Source organism: Aquarana catesbeiana, linkage group LG06 (assembly GCF_042186555.1).
Source record: "Aquarana catesbeiana isolate 2022-GZ linkage group LG06, ASM4218655v1, whole genome shotgun sequence".
Classification (NCBI taxonomy): Eukaryota; Metazoa; Chordata; class Amphibia; order Anura; family Ranidae; genus Aquarana; species Aquarana catesbeiana.
The window spans coordinates 370,918,590-370,938,176 of record NC_133329.1 but is presented as its reverse complement, the minus strand read 5'-3'; the positions used below and the strand labels follow the sequence as shown (position 1 = coordinate 370,938,176).

Here is a 19,587-nt window from a genome sequence, read left to right as displayed (position 1 = left end):
CCTGAAATCCAATGAGTAATTGGGGTGGGCCAGGGACAGTAAATCTAAGCAGGAAAAGAGCTAGATGATGAATGTCAGGGTGGATTTGATTTAAATCGCTAGTAAAAAGGCTTGATTTAAATCAACTTGATTTTAAATCCTAATTTTAAAGGAGAAACTGTCATCTCTGTCCCACAGTGGCTCCTCCTCTGACCTGCTGTTGACACACCGACAGTCCCATTCACTTTAATGGGACGGCTGGCAGCAGCAGATGAATGGATGCCCGCTAACAGGCGCTGCCATGATCGATCTAAATGACGGGTGTTCTTTAAATGTAAGGACTTATTCTTGCTGGTGGTTAGAAAACCTTCATTTTGTAAATAAAGATTCTATTTTTAGAATAATAAGCTGTCAGGTTAGTAAAACGGCGATATCAGAACCGATTCAATCTTACAGTTTGTAGTGTACATAGATTTGTTAAACAATGGGCTAAGGGAATATTCCTGAACTTTGTTTTATCTCATGGGTACTGTGAAATTGCGTGAATGCATCAATGCAGTGCATGTTATCTCAGCTTGCAGAGCTTGGATTCATTGAATGAGTTTACCAAAAATGTAAATATTGCAGAATATACAGCCTCATGCTACATAACAAAGCTCAATTTCATGCTGAATAAACTAAATTCTTAATGTTTTCTAAATATAAAACTATCTTTAGATTTTTTTATTCCAAAAGAATTTTATCAAAATAAATTTGATAAAAATCTAAAAATCCCCAAAAAATCTGATTTCTAGATTTTTTTTTTTTTTTTTTTTTTTAAATCATTGATTTGTATCCACCCTGTTGAATGTTCTCAAGTCGGCAAATAAGGTTGGCTGTACCTGACTTGCTGCAGCTTCTAAAGCACATTGTGAGAAGCTCACAGTGTGCAGTCAGTAAGCAACACCAACACTGTTTTATCACTTGTTTTGCAATTGTCTTCTGTATGCCTGAGCAGAGATTTGCGTTTCTCCATGGCAACCGCCAGTGTCTGCAGTGGTGTGCACAAGCCCTAAAAACAGATGCACAAAGATCAGGGGCAGGTTTTTTTTTTTTTTTTTCTGTCAGTGCTATTTTACAGTTCCATTTCTATCAGTGATTTTTCCAGCCGCACGGGCTACAGACCCTCGTCCATTGATTTATATTCCCTTATTTTTGACCATTCCAGAGGTTCCCACAATATAGCGCTGGGATTTTTGTTGTTTTTTTCAGTGCTATTTTACAGTAGCTTGGGGGTAATTTTGTGAATGAAGCTGATCAAGTATGACAATATATGTATTGTTCACCCTGAAGAAGGGAGTGCAGATCCCTGAACTGCATCAGTATGGATATTTTTACTTTAGTAGATTGCCCTTTGCGCACTCTGTGAAACGTGCTCCATCCTGCCCGCCATTTTGGTCATATATATATATATACACACTACGCTTTAGGTGCCTTTTTTTATATTTTCTTCAGGTTGGCTTGTGAGCCAGTGACTGGTGATTTCCAGCACAGGCCATGGCTGGTAGAGCCGGCTCTACTGGTTTGACGGGGAATGATGCAGGGTGGATCTCACCTTTGGTAGGAAGAGGTGTGTCTTTTCCCTGACAGAGGAACACGTCTGACTTGTATTTAAATAGGGGTTTGTAATTCTGATGAGGCTATAAAAGAATGCAGTAAATGGGGGTTCATGAAGGCACATGCTGTGGTGACTATTTTATTGCGTGAATGAGAATGCCTTCTAAAGAGGGACGTTCTGCAATTGTAAATTGACCTTTTTAGTAGGCTTGGACAAGTCCCAGGAGCCAAGTAGCCAGTTCACCAAATCCAGCACTTAATTTTCTAAGCTTTTTCTATTTAGTTTAGGAACTCATGTTTCCTGGCTTCCTAAAAAAAAAAAAAAAAAATGCCCATTGGCATCAGTCTAAAGATGAGCTCCATACTTCCCTGCCAGATTGCATAGCCAGATCCTGGTCCTTCCTACATACTAGCCAAGTCCAAAATCTTCCCCAGCTCTCATTGGACAATAGAGGAGAAGCGGTACACTGATGTCATCACTACAGCGCTGCACAATGTAGCCGAGGATGCTCGAGTCTTTGTAACAAAACTTCCAGTTTAGGGTGTTTGCTTTTTGGGGGGGGGGTTCTCTTTCCTTTTTTTTTTTTTCCTTCCTTTTTGTCTTCCTATTTTCAAAAAAGATATTTTGGAAACTGGAAGAATAGATGTTTAGATTTTGCAAGCGCGGTGTAATGTGTTTTTTTTATGTGTGTGTTTTTTTGTTTAAATTTCCCCTTTGAGGATTAGGTAGGGGAGTTTTAGGTTCACAGCTGCAGTATAACCGTAATAATTTTCCTTGTGTGCTGTTTGGATTTTAGTTCCTCCTGTGTGTGTTGTGGGGTTTTTTTTTTAACCATTGTTTTCAAACCAATGTATACGCGTATACATAATGTAGTATAATATACTTCGCAGACTATCTAGTTAGTAATTCTTTTAGTTTTGTTTTATGCGTGTCCTGGTAATAGCAACCTGATATAATCGAAAGCCTATAGTGAAAGCTTGTTTTGTGTCAAACTGTAATCATGGCATTGAATGTAAAACAGTTTTTATGTAAATTGAATGGACTTTGACTTTTGCTGTAACCCTTCCTGAATAGCATTAGCGGATCATTTATTAAAGCTTGCAATGACTTGCTATGTAACAATGTGGTTCTCCAGCTTGAAGCATGAAGGTCAACCTGTTCATCATTGTAAATGTGTGAATGCTCTTCAGTAAATAAAATATGCGCCGTGTCTTTGGTAAAAATTTCACAGAGAAGTCTGGAATGTACGGTATTGCTGTGATTTACGTATATAACTTGGCTGCCTTTGTTTGCTTTTGCTGACGGGTTGTTGTAGAAAATTAACACAAATTATAGAGAACTAATGAAAGTTTGTGTCTCTTTTGGATGCATGCTGGAATGAATTGCCCCATCCTCTTTGCTGTTGTATTCCTATTATAATAAAGTGTAGTGATTTGCTATTCTCTATCCGAGATTGCAAACAAGTTTAAAGCTGTCCATGCATTGATCAAAATTTTTCCTGTTCAGCAAAGGCCAGCCAGACTTTGATCAGTGATTTTGAATACTGTTGAAAGGACAAGCTGGGAAAACCTTTTGTTGATCTGCGGCTGCAGGCACTGATCAGTGTATTCTGACAGCCTTATTGTAATGACCTACTTGACTGCGTACCTCAGGACTAAGGATGAGTTCCGGTGTGTTCGCACACTCCACGTGCCGAGCCCGCCAGGAGGTCGGCGCGGTGCTACGCTAATCACAGGCAGTGAGACATTTCCCAACCCCTGCAGCCGCACATCTGGAAAATGCCTCACTGCCTGTGATTAGCGCAGCACCGTGCCGACTTCCTGGCGGGCTCGGCACGTGGAGCGTGCAAACACTCCAGAGCTCATCCTTACGGAGGACCATGGCAGACTTTGTTCTGACAACAGAAGAGCTAGAAACGACTCGCCTGCTTCCATGACATCCCTTGTGTGATTGGTGTTGCATTTTTTTTGTTCTTGCGTTTAGAAACACTTATAAACGTTTTAGGGGGTTGATTTACTTAAACTGGAGAGTGCAAAATGTGGTGCAGCTCTACAAAGAAACCAATCTGCTTCCGGTTTTTTTTTCTCTCGAAGCTTAACTGAACAAGCTGAAGTTAGAATCTGATTGGCTACCATGCAGAGTTGCACCAGATTTTGCACTCTCCAATTTAACTAATCAGCCCCTACACGTTTATAAGAGTTTCTAAACTCAAGAACAAAAATATAGTATACTGCCGTTTACCAGACTTTCGATCTGGTGGCTGCATTTGTTTTTTTTTGTTTTGTTTTTCCTAATATCTGGTAAACGGCAGTATACTATATTTTTGTTCTTGAGTTAAGCAAAACTTATTGGGGTTGATTTACTTAAATTGGAGAGTGAAAAAGCTGTGCATGGTAGCCATTCGGCTTCTAGGTTCAGCTAGACCAGCTTCACACTGGGGCGGTTTTCAGGCGCTTTAACGCTAGAAATAGCCTCTGCTAAGCGCCTGGAAACCCATTCATTCCAGTGTGTCTTTTCACACTCAGGTGGTGCGCTTGTGGGACGTTCCAAAAAGTCCAGCAAACGGCATCTTTGGGGCGTGTTGGGAGCACTGTATTTAGCGCTCCCAAAACGCCCTGCCCATTGGAATGAATGGGCAGCGCCCTAAAAGCACTTTGAAAGCGCAGCAAAACTGGAGTTTTTAACCCTTTTTTTTTGGGGGGGGGGGTTAAAAGCGCCCCACTAGCCGCTTAAAAGCGGCGCCAAAGTGCAGCTTAAATACCACTAAAACGGGCGGTGCTTTAGCGCGAACGGACAGTGCTTTCAGTGTGAGAAAAGCTGGAAGCTGATTGGTTTCTATGCAGAGCTGCACCAGATTTTGCACTCCAGTTTTAGTAAATCAACCCCAAAGTCTTGGTAGTTTGGCCTAAAGTTTAAACAAACAACCCGTTGACCCATTCTGAGCAAAACCGGTAGCTCCTTCCTGACCTCAGAAGTCAATCTGATGAATTCCCTGTATCAACAGACAACCACCAAGCTATTCTTTTGTAATTATGACTGTGGATATCATGAGTTGTAATTTTTTTTATTTTCATTATTGATTTTCCCCTTAATGGCTTATGTGAAAGGATAATATCACATTCAACGCTGTAGTACTGCTGGACAGCAGGACCGCTCTCACATTCTCTCAGGAGACCCATCTAAAGAAGGGTGCATATGTGGCAATACCAGTTTTTTTGCAAAAGGCCAAATGGCTGGTTTGCTGTACAGATTTTCCTGCACATTGAGCAATATTTGTATTTGATGCTAAGCAGTGAGCACAAATAATATTTACGCATTGTATTTCTTAAACCGTGTCATCTTAAAAAAAAAAAAAAAAAAAAAAAAGAGGAATAAAGATATTAAGAAATTTTGCACAAACTGAGTAGTTATGTGATCTTTTCAACTCTATTGGTATTATTATATATGTAAACACACAGTGTTTTATTTGTTGTACGCAGGAGCCATACTGGGGAGGTCGGAGACTCAGGAGTGTATCTATTATAACACCAGTTGGGAAAAAGACAAGACAAATCACAGTGGTATTGAGCGCTGCCAGGGAGACAATGACAAGAGGAGGCATTGTTTTGCCACGTGGAAGAATAGCTCCGGATCTATAGAAATACTTAAGCAAGGCTGTTGGTTGGATGACATCAACTGCTATGACAGGTAAGAAAATGTCCAGCTCTGTCTGTCTAAAATAGTTTTTGGCAAATGCTGAAAAATGTAATTAGCCAGTAGTTTCTTGCATCTCTTGGGTGCTCTGATGTCATCTCTGTAATGGAGTTCCCATTGTCCCTCCAGCAACCTTTGTGCAGTGCCTGGGACATTGAACTGGTAGCAAGCACCGTATAGCATACCCCTAATAACAGACCCCTATGATGGTCTTTTATGCACCAATATTAATTAGCTCTTTACATTGGTAATCTTATGCTGCTCTTTACCTGGCAATTTTTGGTTCCTTATGGCAGGGCTCAACAAATACCAGGTGCCAGGTCGCCATGGCCACTGGGAATTGTGTCCTGGCACCTGGGCCTTTGTCAGCCTATTTATTGTTGCATGGATGAACAGTTTGTATCACCCAACATCCGGGGCATGCAATTCTGGGTGCCGGCCAATCTTTTTTTTTTTTTTACACTTAGCCCTGCTTGCTTGTCAGGTGGAGACATTCGGGCAGCTCTGCCGCCACCTGATTGCATTCATTCACGTGAGTAATGAGACATGCAGGGTCTTGTAGACCCTGCATATCTCATTAAAGAGAACCTGTCACTTTTTGTCCCCTATGTGATAAAGAAAAAAAAAAAATATATATATTATTGTATATGTGTATGTTAAACCCAAGAACACAAAATCCACACCCCACCCCCACATATACGCAACATAACATGCTCGCGTTGGGAGGCCTACACATGAAAACGTTAATTGCGATACACATTACCTATCGCCACGCACAAATTGGCTCCTAACCTTTTTAGCGGGCTGTTAGAGTAAAAGCTAATTTGTCAAGCTCTGTGCTCTTATGGTTTAATGATGATGAAACCCTTTTATACTGATGATTAATTGAAAGGCCCCCTATAAAAGGGGGCCTTTACGTTACAATGGAATGGGCCTTTCAATAAAATGTAGTAATACCTTTTATAGTGTGTGTTGAATATTATCATTCTACTATTGCTGTATGTTGTCATGCTTATGGTTATATAATGTTGGTTGTAATGAGTACCCATTATAATATTGCTGTTTATCTTGGTTCAGTGTCCAGTTTTTAATTGACTTGTACTGCCTGTCTATAGGATAATGGTTTTAGGCAGAAAACAATAACGCCCATCCACACTTGCCGACCTATGCGGTAATCATAAAAAGAAAATGCCACCTTGCATAAATTATTCCGACCTTAAAAATCACTGAAGCCTGTATATGTGGATACGATTTAACCTGGCACAGGTTTCTCTTTAAATCCAGTGTTATCCTTTTACTATATTACTGTGACAGGCTGCAGAAAGAGTTATAAATATGCCTTTTTTTATTTTCTTTAACCAGCCAAGTGTTGCAGCAAGGATTAAAGTGTTTGATAGAAAAGACTCATTTTTTTAACCCAAGCATATTGCACAGAGCCTCCTCTTCTGGTGTACCCCCCTCGCTGGTATTGCATAGACACAGTGCGGCTCGTTCATGCCCGTCGCACCCTCCTCACAAGATTTGACTTACAGCAGCAGGAGTCAATGGCTCCCACTGCTCAGTCTGTCCTGTGAGAGCGGGGAAAGAGACCAGCGCTTGTGCGGACATATACAGAGCTGGATCAAAAAGACTCTGGTAAGTGTTGACCATTGCTGCAGCACTTGGTAGTTAAAAAATAAAGTACAAGAGGCACATTCATTGATTGACAGTGGTGTGTTAGGAAGGTTCAGTTGGATTTTTAAGGCACATTGACTGTTTCGTCCATCTTTGTGTTGGACTGTGGGATAGAACCATTTTTATTGTATATAAACCGATAAATGTCAGAGATCCGCCAGTGCACCGTTAAGATTGCTGCTAGCGTCTAAAGGCCCAATGTCCACCGTCTTTTGTTTATATCAAAAATAGTTTGAAGCATGTCAAATGTCATTCCAAAGGAGATGAACTGGGGGTCCGATGAACCTGCTGGTAAATTCCGAATGATCTCAGAAGCCTCCTAAACTGATGAAAAGCAAGCTCATTGACACAGCCCAAAGCCCGATGATACAGGCAATCACCTTTTGTAGATGTGATGCCCATCTCTGCTGGCCGCTTTACAGAAGCTTGTGCTGTGAAAAAAAACGTGCTGGTATTACTGGCCTTTACTTTTGGACATGTTGTGCTTAGCTTCTGACTATGCTTATGTGTCTTCAGAGGCAGCCAGATACAACCAGCATGTTAGGCTAGGATCTCACTTAGGGCAGCCCATTCAAGCGCGTATTTACAAGACACTAACGCACCAAAGAAGCACCTGCACAATTTTCGACATGGAGATTCACACGATGAGTGCAGAAACGTATTTGGGGTGCCATTAACAATGAATGGTGCAGGAAGCAAGAACGCTCACATGTGAATGGAACCCTTAGAAAGGAGAGCAACAGAGCAGCTAGTGTTTCTCTCCGTGCAGGCTTGCTTGAAAAGTAGCTCTGAGATTTGTAATGATTGGTTTAGCATTATATAGGCCCACTGAACACGATTGTTTACCTATTTAGTAGGTTGTATTTACATTGAGATTTCATGTGAATATTCTGTCATTTAGTGATTTATTTGCGTTTGATTTTTTTTATTTATTTTTTACATTTAATTGAAATGCTTATAAATATTCTATCGGGGCCCTTTTAGCCAAACTCGTTTCTTAAGCTAGTCATCTATGGGCAGGTTGATTGTACTCAATTTTTCCATCGATTAAACTGGGGTACATCCAACATGTTGGATTTTAAGGATGTGATTATTGCCGGCGGCTATAGTTGCCAGCAATAATCACTGTGTTCTCCTGGCAGGTCTGGCTCCCCGTGCCGCCCAACCCCCCTAATAGATCCACGGTAGGGATTCCTCCTTAGACACTGAGTGTGTTGATGGGGGAATTTAACGATTTTTCTTTCCTGCAACCTGTGGTTGCGGTAAAGAATACCATTTCTTTGGCCTGCCTTACAATGCTAGATAGTTGAAAACTACTATACCTTTTTATGTAGTTGCACAGATTCCTTGTAGGGTGTGGCCTTCCAGCATGACATTTGCATTATGTGATTCAACACTGCCATACTACATGCCCTCTCCACCTTCCCTGTGTGTTAATGATTTATGGAATTGGCTTGTCGGGTACTGTGTAATCACAGCACTATAGAGATCCCTCTTATCTTTTTATGAAATATTTTCGAGATCCTTTGTTTTGTTAGGGATAAGTTCTTTAAAAAAAAATGCATTTTCTTTTTTTTTTTTTTTTTTTTCTTTTTCTGCAGGTACATTTTCCTATTTCTTTTATGTATTTTTTTTTTGGTGCCAGGAACGAATTCCACCAGTTATCAGCAGATCGCTGGTGCCATGCAGGTCACCTGCAGACTGTTAGTGTAAGCTGTCTGCCCGTACATCGTAAGGGCAGGCAGTGTCACACTGGCAAGAAAAACAGACATGGAAGGTGTGCACACCTATTGCATTACCAGAGATAATTTAAAGTGGAGGGCCACCCAAAAAAATGCATCAAAAATGTGGAAAAAAAAAAAAAAATTTACTCCCATGAAACCCTTGTTGCTAGGCAGTCTTCCTAATCTGCCTCTTCCTATTCCGCAGCGTGTAATGCTCCTCGGTGAGCAGCCCCGTTACCTTCTGGGAACTGTGTGTGTTCCCAGAAAACCACGGGGCCATTCACAGAGCGCCGCGCCGCTCGTGCTTGCGCGGTAGGAAACTGGCAGTGAAGCCGCAAGGCTCCACTGCCTGTTTCCCTTACCTAGGTGGCGGTGCCGGTAGCTGAGGTATGAGTCGGACACGGGGGGCCGACATCGCAGGCACCCAGGACAGGTAAGTCCTTATTTAAAGTCAGCAGCTACAGTGTTTGTAGCTGCTGACTTAAAAAAAAAAATTTAGCCGGCCAGAATCCCACTTTAATAATAAGAAACTTTTGTATAAAAGTGAGTACTCGCAAAATGCAGCGGACAGTAGGCATAAACAGAGTGTACCCCAGTGTTCTGTGCATGTCCATGCACTGTGTTTATGGCCTTTTGTCAGTTGCAGTTTGTGAGTACTCACTTTTATACAAAAGTTTCTTAATAAATTATCTCTGGTAATGCACTAGGTGTGTGCACGCCTTCCATGTCTGTTTTTCTTGTAGTTCCCTTCTGATTACCCCATCTGAGGGAGACGGCATCCACCTGGTTCTGGGATACCATATATATACCTTTCACACCATTTTATCTGACATCTGTTACTCCTCACCTTGGAAGACCTATTAGCACTGGAAGTGATTGTGTTTTTTAGTTTTACACTGGCAGGAAGAATCTAACTACCACAGTGCCGTGGTAGTTCATTGAGAACGACAAGCTGACAGCTGCAAAGGATGTAGGGACTTGTAGTTCATTTAGGCACAGAACTCTGAGTAATGCATCTGTTTGGGAGGAGCCCTGCGGTTTTCAAAAAGTGACCGCTAGTACAGGGAGCTTCTCCCCATATTGCTGTCACGCAGGCAGTGGATCCCCGATCGGCTGCAGGAGCAGGAACATGTTACACCCTAAAAACAGGTGGAACATTTAATCTGTGCCCAAAGATGAACTTGTCCTTTAAAGTGCAACTGTACTTGTGATAGAAAAATCTAGCAGAGGAGGAATGGGTAGGTTCCTCTCCCACCTGTACGTGCATTATCCAAAACTGGCGATGTCCATTTATTAAGTATCGCAAGACCTGTTCTGGTGCTGTGCTCCCATTAATGTTTGCCTGTTCCCATGGCATTGCAGTAAGGATAGGTAAGGTGTGACAGTTGTCATATTGCGTTAGTGGTTGTATCCTGTAGAAGGGATGGGTATAGTTGGGCTTCATGTACACGTATTTTACCACCTCTCCTGAACGATTTACAGCTAGTAACCCACATTTAAAATGTCAGTTTTGCCGTGTGTGTGGAGATAGAGAGATAGAGAGATATATATATATATATATATATATATATATATATATATATATATATATATATATATATATATATTATATGTTACTGCAACACCTAAGGGTGAGTCCAGCTTAAACAAGTAGGCGGCTGTAAGTTTTTTTTCAGGCATTGTCATCATGGCTTCTAGGATCCATGGGTTTGTCTTATAGATTTTACTGGCCCTTTTGAGAGGTTAACATCCTGCAGATCACTATTGTATTTTCTTCCACTAAAGGATTCAAAATCTTGATGTTTTTGGATAACAGTATATTATGAGACCTTATTGAAGATTTTCTTTTTTCTTGTTTTTCAGGAATGAATGTGTGGAGCGGAAGGAGAACCCCGATGTCTTCTTCTGTTGCTGTGAAGGCAGTGCATGCAATGATCGTTTCTTCCACTTTCCAGAGGCTGACACCACCCAGCGTACGTATTCTCCTAACATTAACGGCGATCCTGCATTGTACAGCTTTGCCACCAGAGTTACTGGCGTTGCTGCTTTTAATTGTGTGCGATAACTTTTAGCAGCCAATCGCCTTTCAGCTTCCTTGAGCATGAATTTGCAAAACCATTAATAGAGATAAAGGAGAAGTACAACCAAAGCTCTTTTGGCTGTACTTCTCCCGTTGATCGCAGAAGTGTAGTTGGTTCTGCACTCCTGTGACTCGTTTTCAGCAGACAGTGGGCTGAAGCCTTAGAGCTAGTCCAGCCTTGGGTCAGGATTCACCCAGAATCGTGAACCAGCACCTGGCTTAGCCACTCAGCAAGCTGCTGAGAGCCTGAGCTGGCCGCTCTCGCCCCCTCAGCCCAGCGCTCTGGGGGGCAGGGGTGCAGAGCAGACAGGGGTGACTGACAGTCACCAGTTCTCTGCTTACAAAGCTGTAAGAACTGAACAATTGATGGTGTTTGATCGCTCGGTTCTCAGTGTTCGAGCCGCATCTAGCTAGGTAAGTATGAATTTAAAAAAAAACCTATACATCTTTTAATTAATTGCTATGGATTATAGCGCATTATTCTTGGCACTATTAATAGACTTGTATAGCTAGAGTGTGTCATGATCATAAATGGATCTTTAGAGCACAGAAAAAAAAATCCTGTAGATTTAATATCTTCCCATTTATCTGAAGGCTTTTTGGAATAGCACTGTGCACTCCTGCCCTGCATGCTCTGGTGGATGCCCTGTCCTCACTTTTATTGTGGTTTGGACATGGAAGCTTTTTTTTTTTTTTTTTTTTTTTTTTGTGTGGTCCATGTTATTTCAATGTATATTGCCATTTAGAATTTATTTTATTGACGATTGCAGTGCTTTGTTTTCATCTGGTTTTCTTTTCATCTTGCAGCCACTTCTCTCCCAGTTCCCCCAAAGCCTCCTCTGTTCAATACGTTACTTTACGCTCTGGTTCCAATCATGGGTTTAGCTGTGATCATCCTTTTCTCCTTCTGGATGTATAGACATCATAAGCTTGCTTATCCTCCGGTGCTGGTCCCAACACAGGTATGTATCCGATGTGAACTGCTTAGAGCTGAAGAAATCTGTCTGTTCTGCTTGTAGGATTAAAATTCTTTAAAGGGATTTCCACCTTTAGCCCACTCAGCAGAAGACCCCTTTCCTGTGGCCACAAACATGACAGTCTAAAGCAACCTTTTAAAGCGCAGTGTGCTGAAAAATGTTTTAAAAGAAATTGAGCGTGCCGATTTTATAACAAAAAAAAAAAAAAAATGTCAACTTCACACTCAATGACCAAAAGGATTTTTTATAAAGTAAATGCTGTAAACTCTAGTTGTGAGAAATTAACATCCTGCACTCTCATGCCTCAGATTAGCCCCAATTCCTGCAACTCCACACCTCAGATCACTGTTCCCCCCCATGCTCGTCTGCTCCACCACTGCAACCCCCATGCTCGTCTGCTCCACCACTGCAACCTCCTGCTCATCTGCCCCGCACCGCTGTAACCCCCTGCTCTCACGTCTGCCCCCCACCGCTGTAACCCCCTGCTCTCACGTCTGCCCCCCACCGCTGTAACCCCCTGCTCTCACGTCTGCCCCCCACCGCTGTAACCCCTTGCTCATCTCTTCCACCCCTGTACCCTCCTCTTCCACCGCTGTTCCCCTCCTGCCCATCTTCCACTCTGCTGAACCCCCTTCTCATCTCTTCCACCCCTGTACCCCCCCCCCCTGCACATCTGCCCCACCGCTGTACCCTCCTGCTCATCTAAGATGTGAGATATGCAGAGTGGTGAAAGGAAGCAGAGATAAGACACATCTACCTGTCCTGGCACACGCATCCTGCGGATCCACCTCTCGCATCCAGCCCACGTGCTTGTATGTGATGTCATGTACAAGCATATGGAATGGATGCATGATGATTAGCTCAGGTCAGGCATTTTCTGAAAGCAGTGTGCAGGCTCATAAGTTGCGCTCCCGCAGCTGAGAAAAAGTGCAGCACTCTGCGCCGCAGCAAAAGTTGTGTGTGTGATTTTCATTGTGCTGAATACTGGCTATAGCTTAAAGGGACCCCTCACTCAATCTCTTCCCCATCACAAAAGCTGACGATCGCAGCTACAGCAATGTTAGAGAACCAAACAATGTTTCCCATCTTCTACAATGTGTGGGGGCACAGTGCCTCCCCCTCAGTGGTGCAGGTGCGGCGTGGGGAATTCTGAAATTGGAATGCATTAGTGTCTCACTGACACTTTGAGTTGAGTGCCGGCAGAAGAGGCTTTGCTTGCCGCACCCATGATGGGGGTTGCCTACCCCTGGTCTAAAGTAGGGCAATGGAAAAAAGAAAACCCCGCTGCTCCAGGTGAGATAAGGAAGTCTAATGATCCAGCAGGTGCTCTGCCTCGGCTCGCCTCCACACATAATGAAATAAGAAGAAATAGCCACACACCACTCTAGATCAAAATCCCCTTTATTTACACATCCCAAAAATTACAGGCATCAGAATGCTGGGTAGACTTGTTTCGCACACTTCACGTGCGCTTAGTCATTACAGGTAATGACTAAGTGTGTGAAATGCATCTACGCAGCATTCTGATGCCTGTAATTTTGGGGATGTCCAAATAGAGGATTTTCATCTACAGTGGTCTGCGGCTATTTCTTCTTATTTCTAAAGTAAGGTTGCTGCCATCCCTAAATTGCTATATATTTTTTTTTTTTTTTTATCTTTTTCCAGTGAGATGTAACATGGCCTCGCAAAACCCATTACGTAGGGGTTTTCCAAGGTTGGGCTGCACCTGGGAGACGCAGCCAACACTGACCTTTAAAACCAACAGAAAAGAATACAGATTTCCCTGGTTTGGTTCAGTAGCGATGAAACTCCGAGCAACAGTAGCCACAGAACTGATCTGCAGCTAAAATCCCTAATCTGTTTTAATATGCGTGGTGCTGCTCACACAGGTTTTATTTGTGCCCACAGAGAAGGAGGTTTCTGCTGAGTAGGATAAAGGTGGGGAGCTCCCCTGTGTACAACCCAGGTCACACAAGAATTTCAAGGCTGCAGTGTGTGGTAATACATGTGAAAATTGCACTGTAAATTTATCTGAGTTAATGATTGCTTGGATGACAGATGACAAAGCAGTCATCAGCACAGGGAACATTTTGCATCTGTGATTATCTGCTCTAAAAGAACTAGACACATTCTGTTATCTGGTACTAATCACTGAAATTTCACTTTAATTAAATGTGAATGTTTTTTTGATCTATGATGCATTTTTTTTTCGAAGGGTGGATAGGATGCTCAGGGCTCAACTAAATAGAACCCAGCAGTGGGTAGAAAATAAGCATATGCATCATCCAAACATTTTGCAAAAGTATAGAGTACAGGCTTAGAGTGTGGACATTTTGTATTGTAGTACACTGGTGACAACCATAAAGACAAGATGTTTAATACATTACACATTGTCCAAGGTATGTTTTACATAGAGAACATACCAATAACCCCAACATGTGAAGCTGAAGGTTTTACAAATTGGGAATAGCACATTGTACTTTTCTCCAGGAAGGTGGATGGAGGTGGTAGGTGGGGTAGGGGAGTGTGATGTTTGAATTTTCTTGGTACGTCCCTCTCAATAGCAGTGGATAATAAAGGAATGTTAAACTGTCTGCAGAAAGTGAGTGGTGAGCATATGGAGTCCATGGGTTCCATACTTTGAGGAAGGAACTGTTTGTATGAATCGGCAAGCATGCTTGTTAGTTTTTCATTAATTAAGAAGGAATGGGCCCTCTGTCCCACCTCTGTGAATGGAGTGAATTGCTTCTTCCAGGCATGAGCTATAGTTTTGTTTAGTTGCTGATAGGATGTAATTTAGCCCAGTTTTGTTGAAGTTTGGCTAGGGAGGGAGAAATGCATTGTTTTATAAAGAGCCTGACCATACCAGTGCATTGTGTTGAGATTTGCTGGGGAAACAAAAATCCTGCATGCATAATATTTAGGTGTGTTGACTTGCAGTTTAGGCCTGGGTCCCACAGGCACTGTGGACTGTGTAGTGTGAATGGGCCATTTCTTGTTGCTTAAGCCCTGCTCAAGCAGCGATCACATGCAAGTGATCAGCCCTGGATGTGGACTACTGCCTACATTCAGGACTGATCACATGTAATTACATGAGAGTGGGCGCGATTGGCTGCGAAAGCCGGCTGCCCAATCGCAGGAATCTGTGCTGGGGTTCTCGCAGCTGATCACACACTGGGTACATGCACCCATAATGTATGACTTGGGGGGGGGGGGGGGGGGGGGGGGGGACTTCCTTATCAAACCTATAATATTCTGCAAGGCAAAATATATCTGTGGGTTTTGTGTGGTGTTAGTTTAAATCCTACTGTGTGTTGGTTAAAATAGGAGATTTTCAAATGTTTCAGGTTTTGCACAATTTTGTATATGGTTATAGCCCCACTCTGGGGCAAAATATGATCCCCCTAGATCCCAACCTTGCAGGGTTTTCATCTGTTCTTACCTGGTGAGGCAGGTTATACTCGCTTAAGTCCCCCATTCCAGTCCCATTTGCTGTTGCCCTCTTGTTGGGGGATGGGGGGGGGGGACGACTATCAATCCAGCATAAATGTCCCCTCTTTGGCTGGCCCCCACCATTCCTGTCGCAAAGACATCACTTCCTCCTCTGGATCCTAAGAGGACCATGCCGCTGGACACCTGAAGGAGGACTGACCCAAACGTGTTTTTTTGTGATTTATAAAATACATTGGATAGATTTTTACAGAGAGATGGGCGTTAATCTTTATGGCTCACACTCCTACAGCTTTCAATCCTGTAGGAACAGGAAGTGAGGTTTGTATCTGGGTATTTCTGGTTGATATTCTGCTCCTAACTCCACTGAAGGCCGGTTATATGGAGGTTTATTTTTCTTGTTTTCAGTGTTTTACCCATATTTACAGATGATATGAATCTTAACTGACATTTTACACACTCTTCTATAGTAATGCAGGTTGTCTTTTGGTTGACAGTCAGCAGTACAGTTGTTTTTGATGTATTTGAGAGATGCTTGTACATGATGACCTGTTTTCCCCCGCAACCTCACCATGCAACACCACTTTGTATTTTAAAAAAACAAAACAAAAAAACTTCCATCTGCTGCTGATAGAAAAGGAATACCTGGTATTTTGACTATGAAGGAGCTTGCCTCTCTGGGCCCATCACAAGCACCAGCGCTGTCACATAGGGAGTGCCTATAACTCCTCATAAGCTGCAATTTGAGCAGATCTTAATTTACACAGGGCATACCCCCTGCTGCCAGGAGTAGAAGTAAAGGGAGTATGTGCTGATAGGGATTGAAATTAACCTGTTGCTTTGCCCTGCATAGACAAAGCATAGGTTCACTTTAGGCGTAATCTGCTTTTGATGAAAAGACCATCGTATATTACAATCCCCCTATTTATAAACTGAAAATGAAGTGCAAATGGAGAACCTACCTGCTTAGGCTTCATCCAGGCATTGCAGTAGTTCGCAGGTCCAACCCAAACCATTTTGGCAATATTTTGATAATCATTTTGCTTTAAAATTATATCACTGTCAGTTGTAAGAGGCTTGCGACATTACTTGTCTAGAAGTTTAAATCAAATGATGGTCTAGGCAGGGATAGGAAGTTGTATAGTGGCAAACGGTTGTTCATACATTCACTGGCCACTTTATTAGGTACACCTGTTCAATTGCTTGGTAACACAAATTGCTAATCAGCCAATCACATGGCAGCAACTCAATGCATTTTGGCATCTAGACGTGGTGAAGACGACTTTGTGATGTTCAAACCGAGTATCAGAATGAGGAAGAAAGGGCATTTGAACGTGGCATGGTTGTTGGTGCCAACAGGCTTTTCAGACATAACCATCTCTGGGGTTTACAGAGAATGGTCTGAAAAAGAGAAAATATCCAGTGAGCTGCAGTCCTGTGGAGGAAAATGCCTTGTTGATGTCAGAGGAGAATGGGCCGACTGGTTTGAGATGATAGAAAGGAAACAGTAACTCAAATAACCACTCGTTACAACCAAGATATGCAGAATACCATTTCTCAATGCACAATACATTGAACCTTGAAGCAGATGAGCTGCAGCAGCAGAAGATCACACCAGATGCCACTCCTGTCAGCTAAGAACAGGAAACGGAGGCTACAATTGGCACAGGCTCACCAAAATTGGACAATAGAAGATTGGAAAAATGTTGCCTGGTCTGATGAGTCTCGATTTCAGCTGCAACATTCACATGATAGGGTGAGAATTTGGCAAAAATGTGAAAGCATGGATCCATCCTGCCTTGTGTCCGACGGTTCCGGCTGGTGGTGTAATGGTGTGGGAGATATTTTCTTGACACACTTTGGGCCCCTTAGTACCAAATTGAGCATAGCCTAAACACCACGGCCTACCTGAGTATTGTTGCTGACCATGTCCATCCCTTTATGACTACAGTGTCCTCCTCTTCTGATGGCAGCAGGATAATGCACAATGTCCCAAAGCTCAAATCACCTCACCACTGGTTTCTTGAACATATGAGATCACTGTACTCCAATGGCCTCCACCACAGTCAACAGATCTCAATCTAATAGAGCACCTTTGGGATGTGGTGGCACGGGAGATTTGCATTGTGGATATGCAGCTGACAAATCTGCGGCAACTTTTCCACTATGGACCAAAATCCCCGATGAATGTTTCAAGCACCTTGTTATATCTATGCCGCAGAGAATGAAGGAAGTTCTGAAGGCAAAAAGGGTCCAACCCGGTACTAGCCAGGTGTGCCTAATAAAGTGGCCAGTAAGTGTATGATGTACAGGTTAATTGAGGAGCTCATCTGAGGTCTGATTGCTGTCAGATGAGTTTTTGTGTGTTTGGTCACCTTTTTTAAAATGTCCTTCATGTGACCTCCTCCCATGTTTGAGTTGTAAATAGCATTGCAATGAAAGCCGCAGAGTAAAGTGAAGTGTATTGCTTCCATCTGCTCTGTATTGATGGCTTCAGCGTCATCAATCTATAAGAGTCACTAAATGCTGAATAGGCACAGCTAGGTTCCCAGACCTTTGTAATCTGATAGAGGCAAAGCAGGGGAGTCCTTAAAGTGCACCTGTACTGAAGTAAGACGATTGCTTTGAAGGGGTTCCTTCATCTAGTCGGGTTTTATGGTTTCCCTCCTACAATCCTCCCATGCATGCTAGGGTCTATCTGGCTGTCTGCTGATATACCTACGAGCATGAATCCCATACAGGTAAATAGAGGGAGGTGCAGACCCCATGCAGCTGATTTCACTGAATGGAGGTTAATCCAAGACCCCAGAGCTTAGCTGAGTCATTAACCGGGACTACTGATAGCCTGGCTGTTAGATTGCTACGGCAGCTGATTGTTTCATTCAACCAACGGGCTAAACAAAAAACCTATTTCCCCATCAGACATTCAAGGTGTATGGGGGAATAACTCCCACTGTGCTATGTATTCTGCCGGGGGGGACAAAGAACCTTCCCGCTGGCAGAATAGGCGGCAATAGCTGATGGTCTTGATCATTCAAAGGAAAAAACTATTGAAATTATATATCGATTAGAGCGACTTGTGTACAACCAGCTAGCCCATACATTGATCAAGCTTCAGCTGGTAAATGCTTAACTGGCTGACATTTCGATCCATGTATGGCTGGTTTTAAAGGTTTTTTTTTTTTTAAACAAACATGCATACTTGCCTGTTCTGTTCAATGGTTTTCCACAGAGCAGTCCCAAGCCTAGTATCAGGCCCCCCGCCAGCTCTCTGGGCCCCTCCCCTTTGCCCGAGTGCCCCCCACAAGAAGCCGCTTGCTACGGAAGCTCTTGTGCATACTCGCCCCCGAGCCGCCTCTGTCCATAAGACACAGGGCATGGCTCAGCCCCCCCCCCCTTCCCTCCTCATTGGCTGTGATTAACATCAGCGGGAGCCAATGGCTGCTGCATATCGGCCAATCAGGAGGGAGAGACTCGGCTCTTGTGCACATCGCTGGATTGCGCTTATAAGGGTGGGCTGAGGGAGGAGCTACACACTGAAGGTTTTTTACAATAGAATGCATGAAGGTAAGAAAAAGGGCCTTTACAACCACTTTAAGTGTGTTTACATTGTTCTTACCTTTGTGTTTAAGGGTCCACCCTGTGAACAATTGCGTTGCCTGATTTCAGATACTAGTACAATAGAAAAGTAGTGGCAGTGTTCTTCAGTTGTGTTTTTCATTATCTGTCTTGGAAACGGTGTAATATAAATTAGTGTGAACAGCACACACATTTTAACAGGCACCATTGTCTTTAAAGGGTTTGTTCTCCTTTTAAAAAAAAAAAAAAAATCACTGGCAGTCAAGGGGCCCCAGTAGTTTTCAAAAAACGTGCAACCCAAAAAAAAGAAAAAAAGAGCTTGGTTTTCCTGACATAAGTGTAGGCCACACTCTGCTTCCCTGAAGCCTGACCAAGAAAACCTGCAATACTGACCAATAGGTTTCTTCCTGGCAAAGAAGCAAGGGCAAGATTTCCATTGTATGCATACCCAGAATCACAGGAACGAGCGCTCTCCCAGCACCACGTGCATGGCGTGCGCTATACTCAGACTAGGCAAAGCAACATGCATGTTGTCAGCAGGCTTTACTGTGCTCCTCCAGCACTCTGATCTGACATTTATCAAACATTCACTGCAGGTGAATCTTCTTTTTAAGTGATTGAATCATCACCCAGTGAATGTTTAGTGAAAGCCACCTTCTCTCTCTTCAAAAGATGTATGTATGTATGTAAGAGAGAGAGAGAGAGATATTCAAAAAGGTGAGCATGTCGTATGATTCAGAAAGTATTGAAGTACAGGATACAGAATTCTTGGCGTTGCTATGATTTCTGTGTTCTATGGAAGAAAGTCTGTTATCCGAGTGTAAAGCTCCATAG

At 42.9% G+C, this 19,587-nt stretch overlaps 1 protein-coding gene across 2 annotated transcripts in view; it reads left to right on the top strand.

Annotated features, from left to right (window-relative positions):
• ACVR2A (activin A receptor type 2A) overlaps positions 1-19,587 on the top strand; it is an 83,257-nt gene that overhangs the window by 40,485 nt on the left and 23,185 nt on the right. For both annotated transcript variants that reach the window (XM_073634221.1, XM_073634222.1), the window contains exons 2-4: positions 5,056-5,263; positions 10,531-10,640; positions 11,555-11,709. In XM_073634221.1, coding sequence (XP_073490322.1) covers positions 5,056-5,263; positions 10,531-10,640; positions 11,555-11,709 — 473 coding nt within the window. The remainder of the gene's footprint in view (positions 1-5,055; positions 5,264-10,530; positions 10,641-11,554; positions 11,710-19,587) is intronic.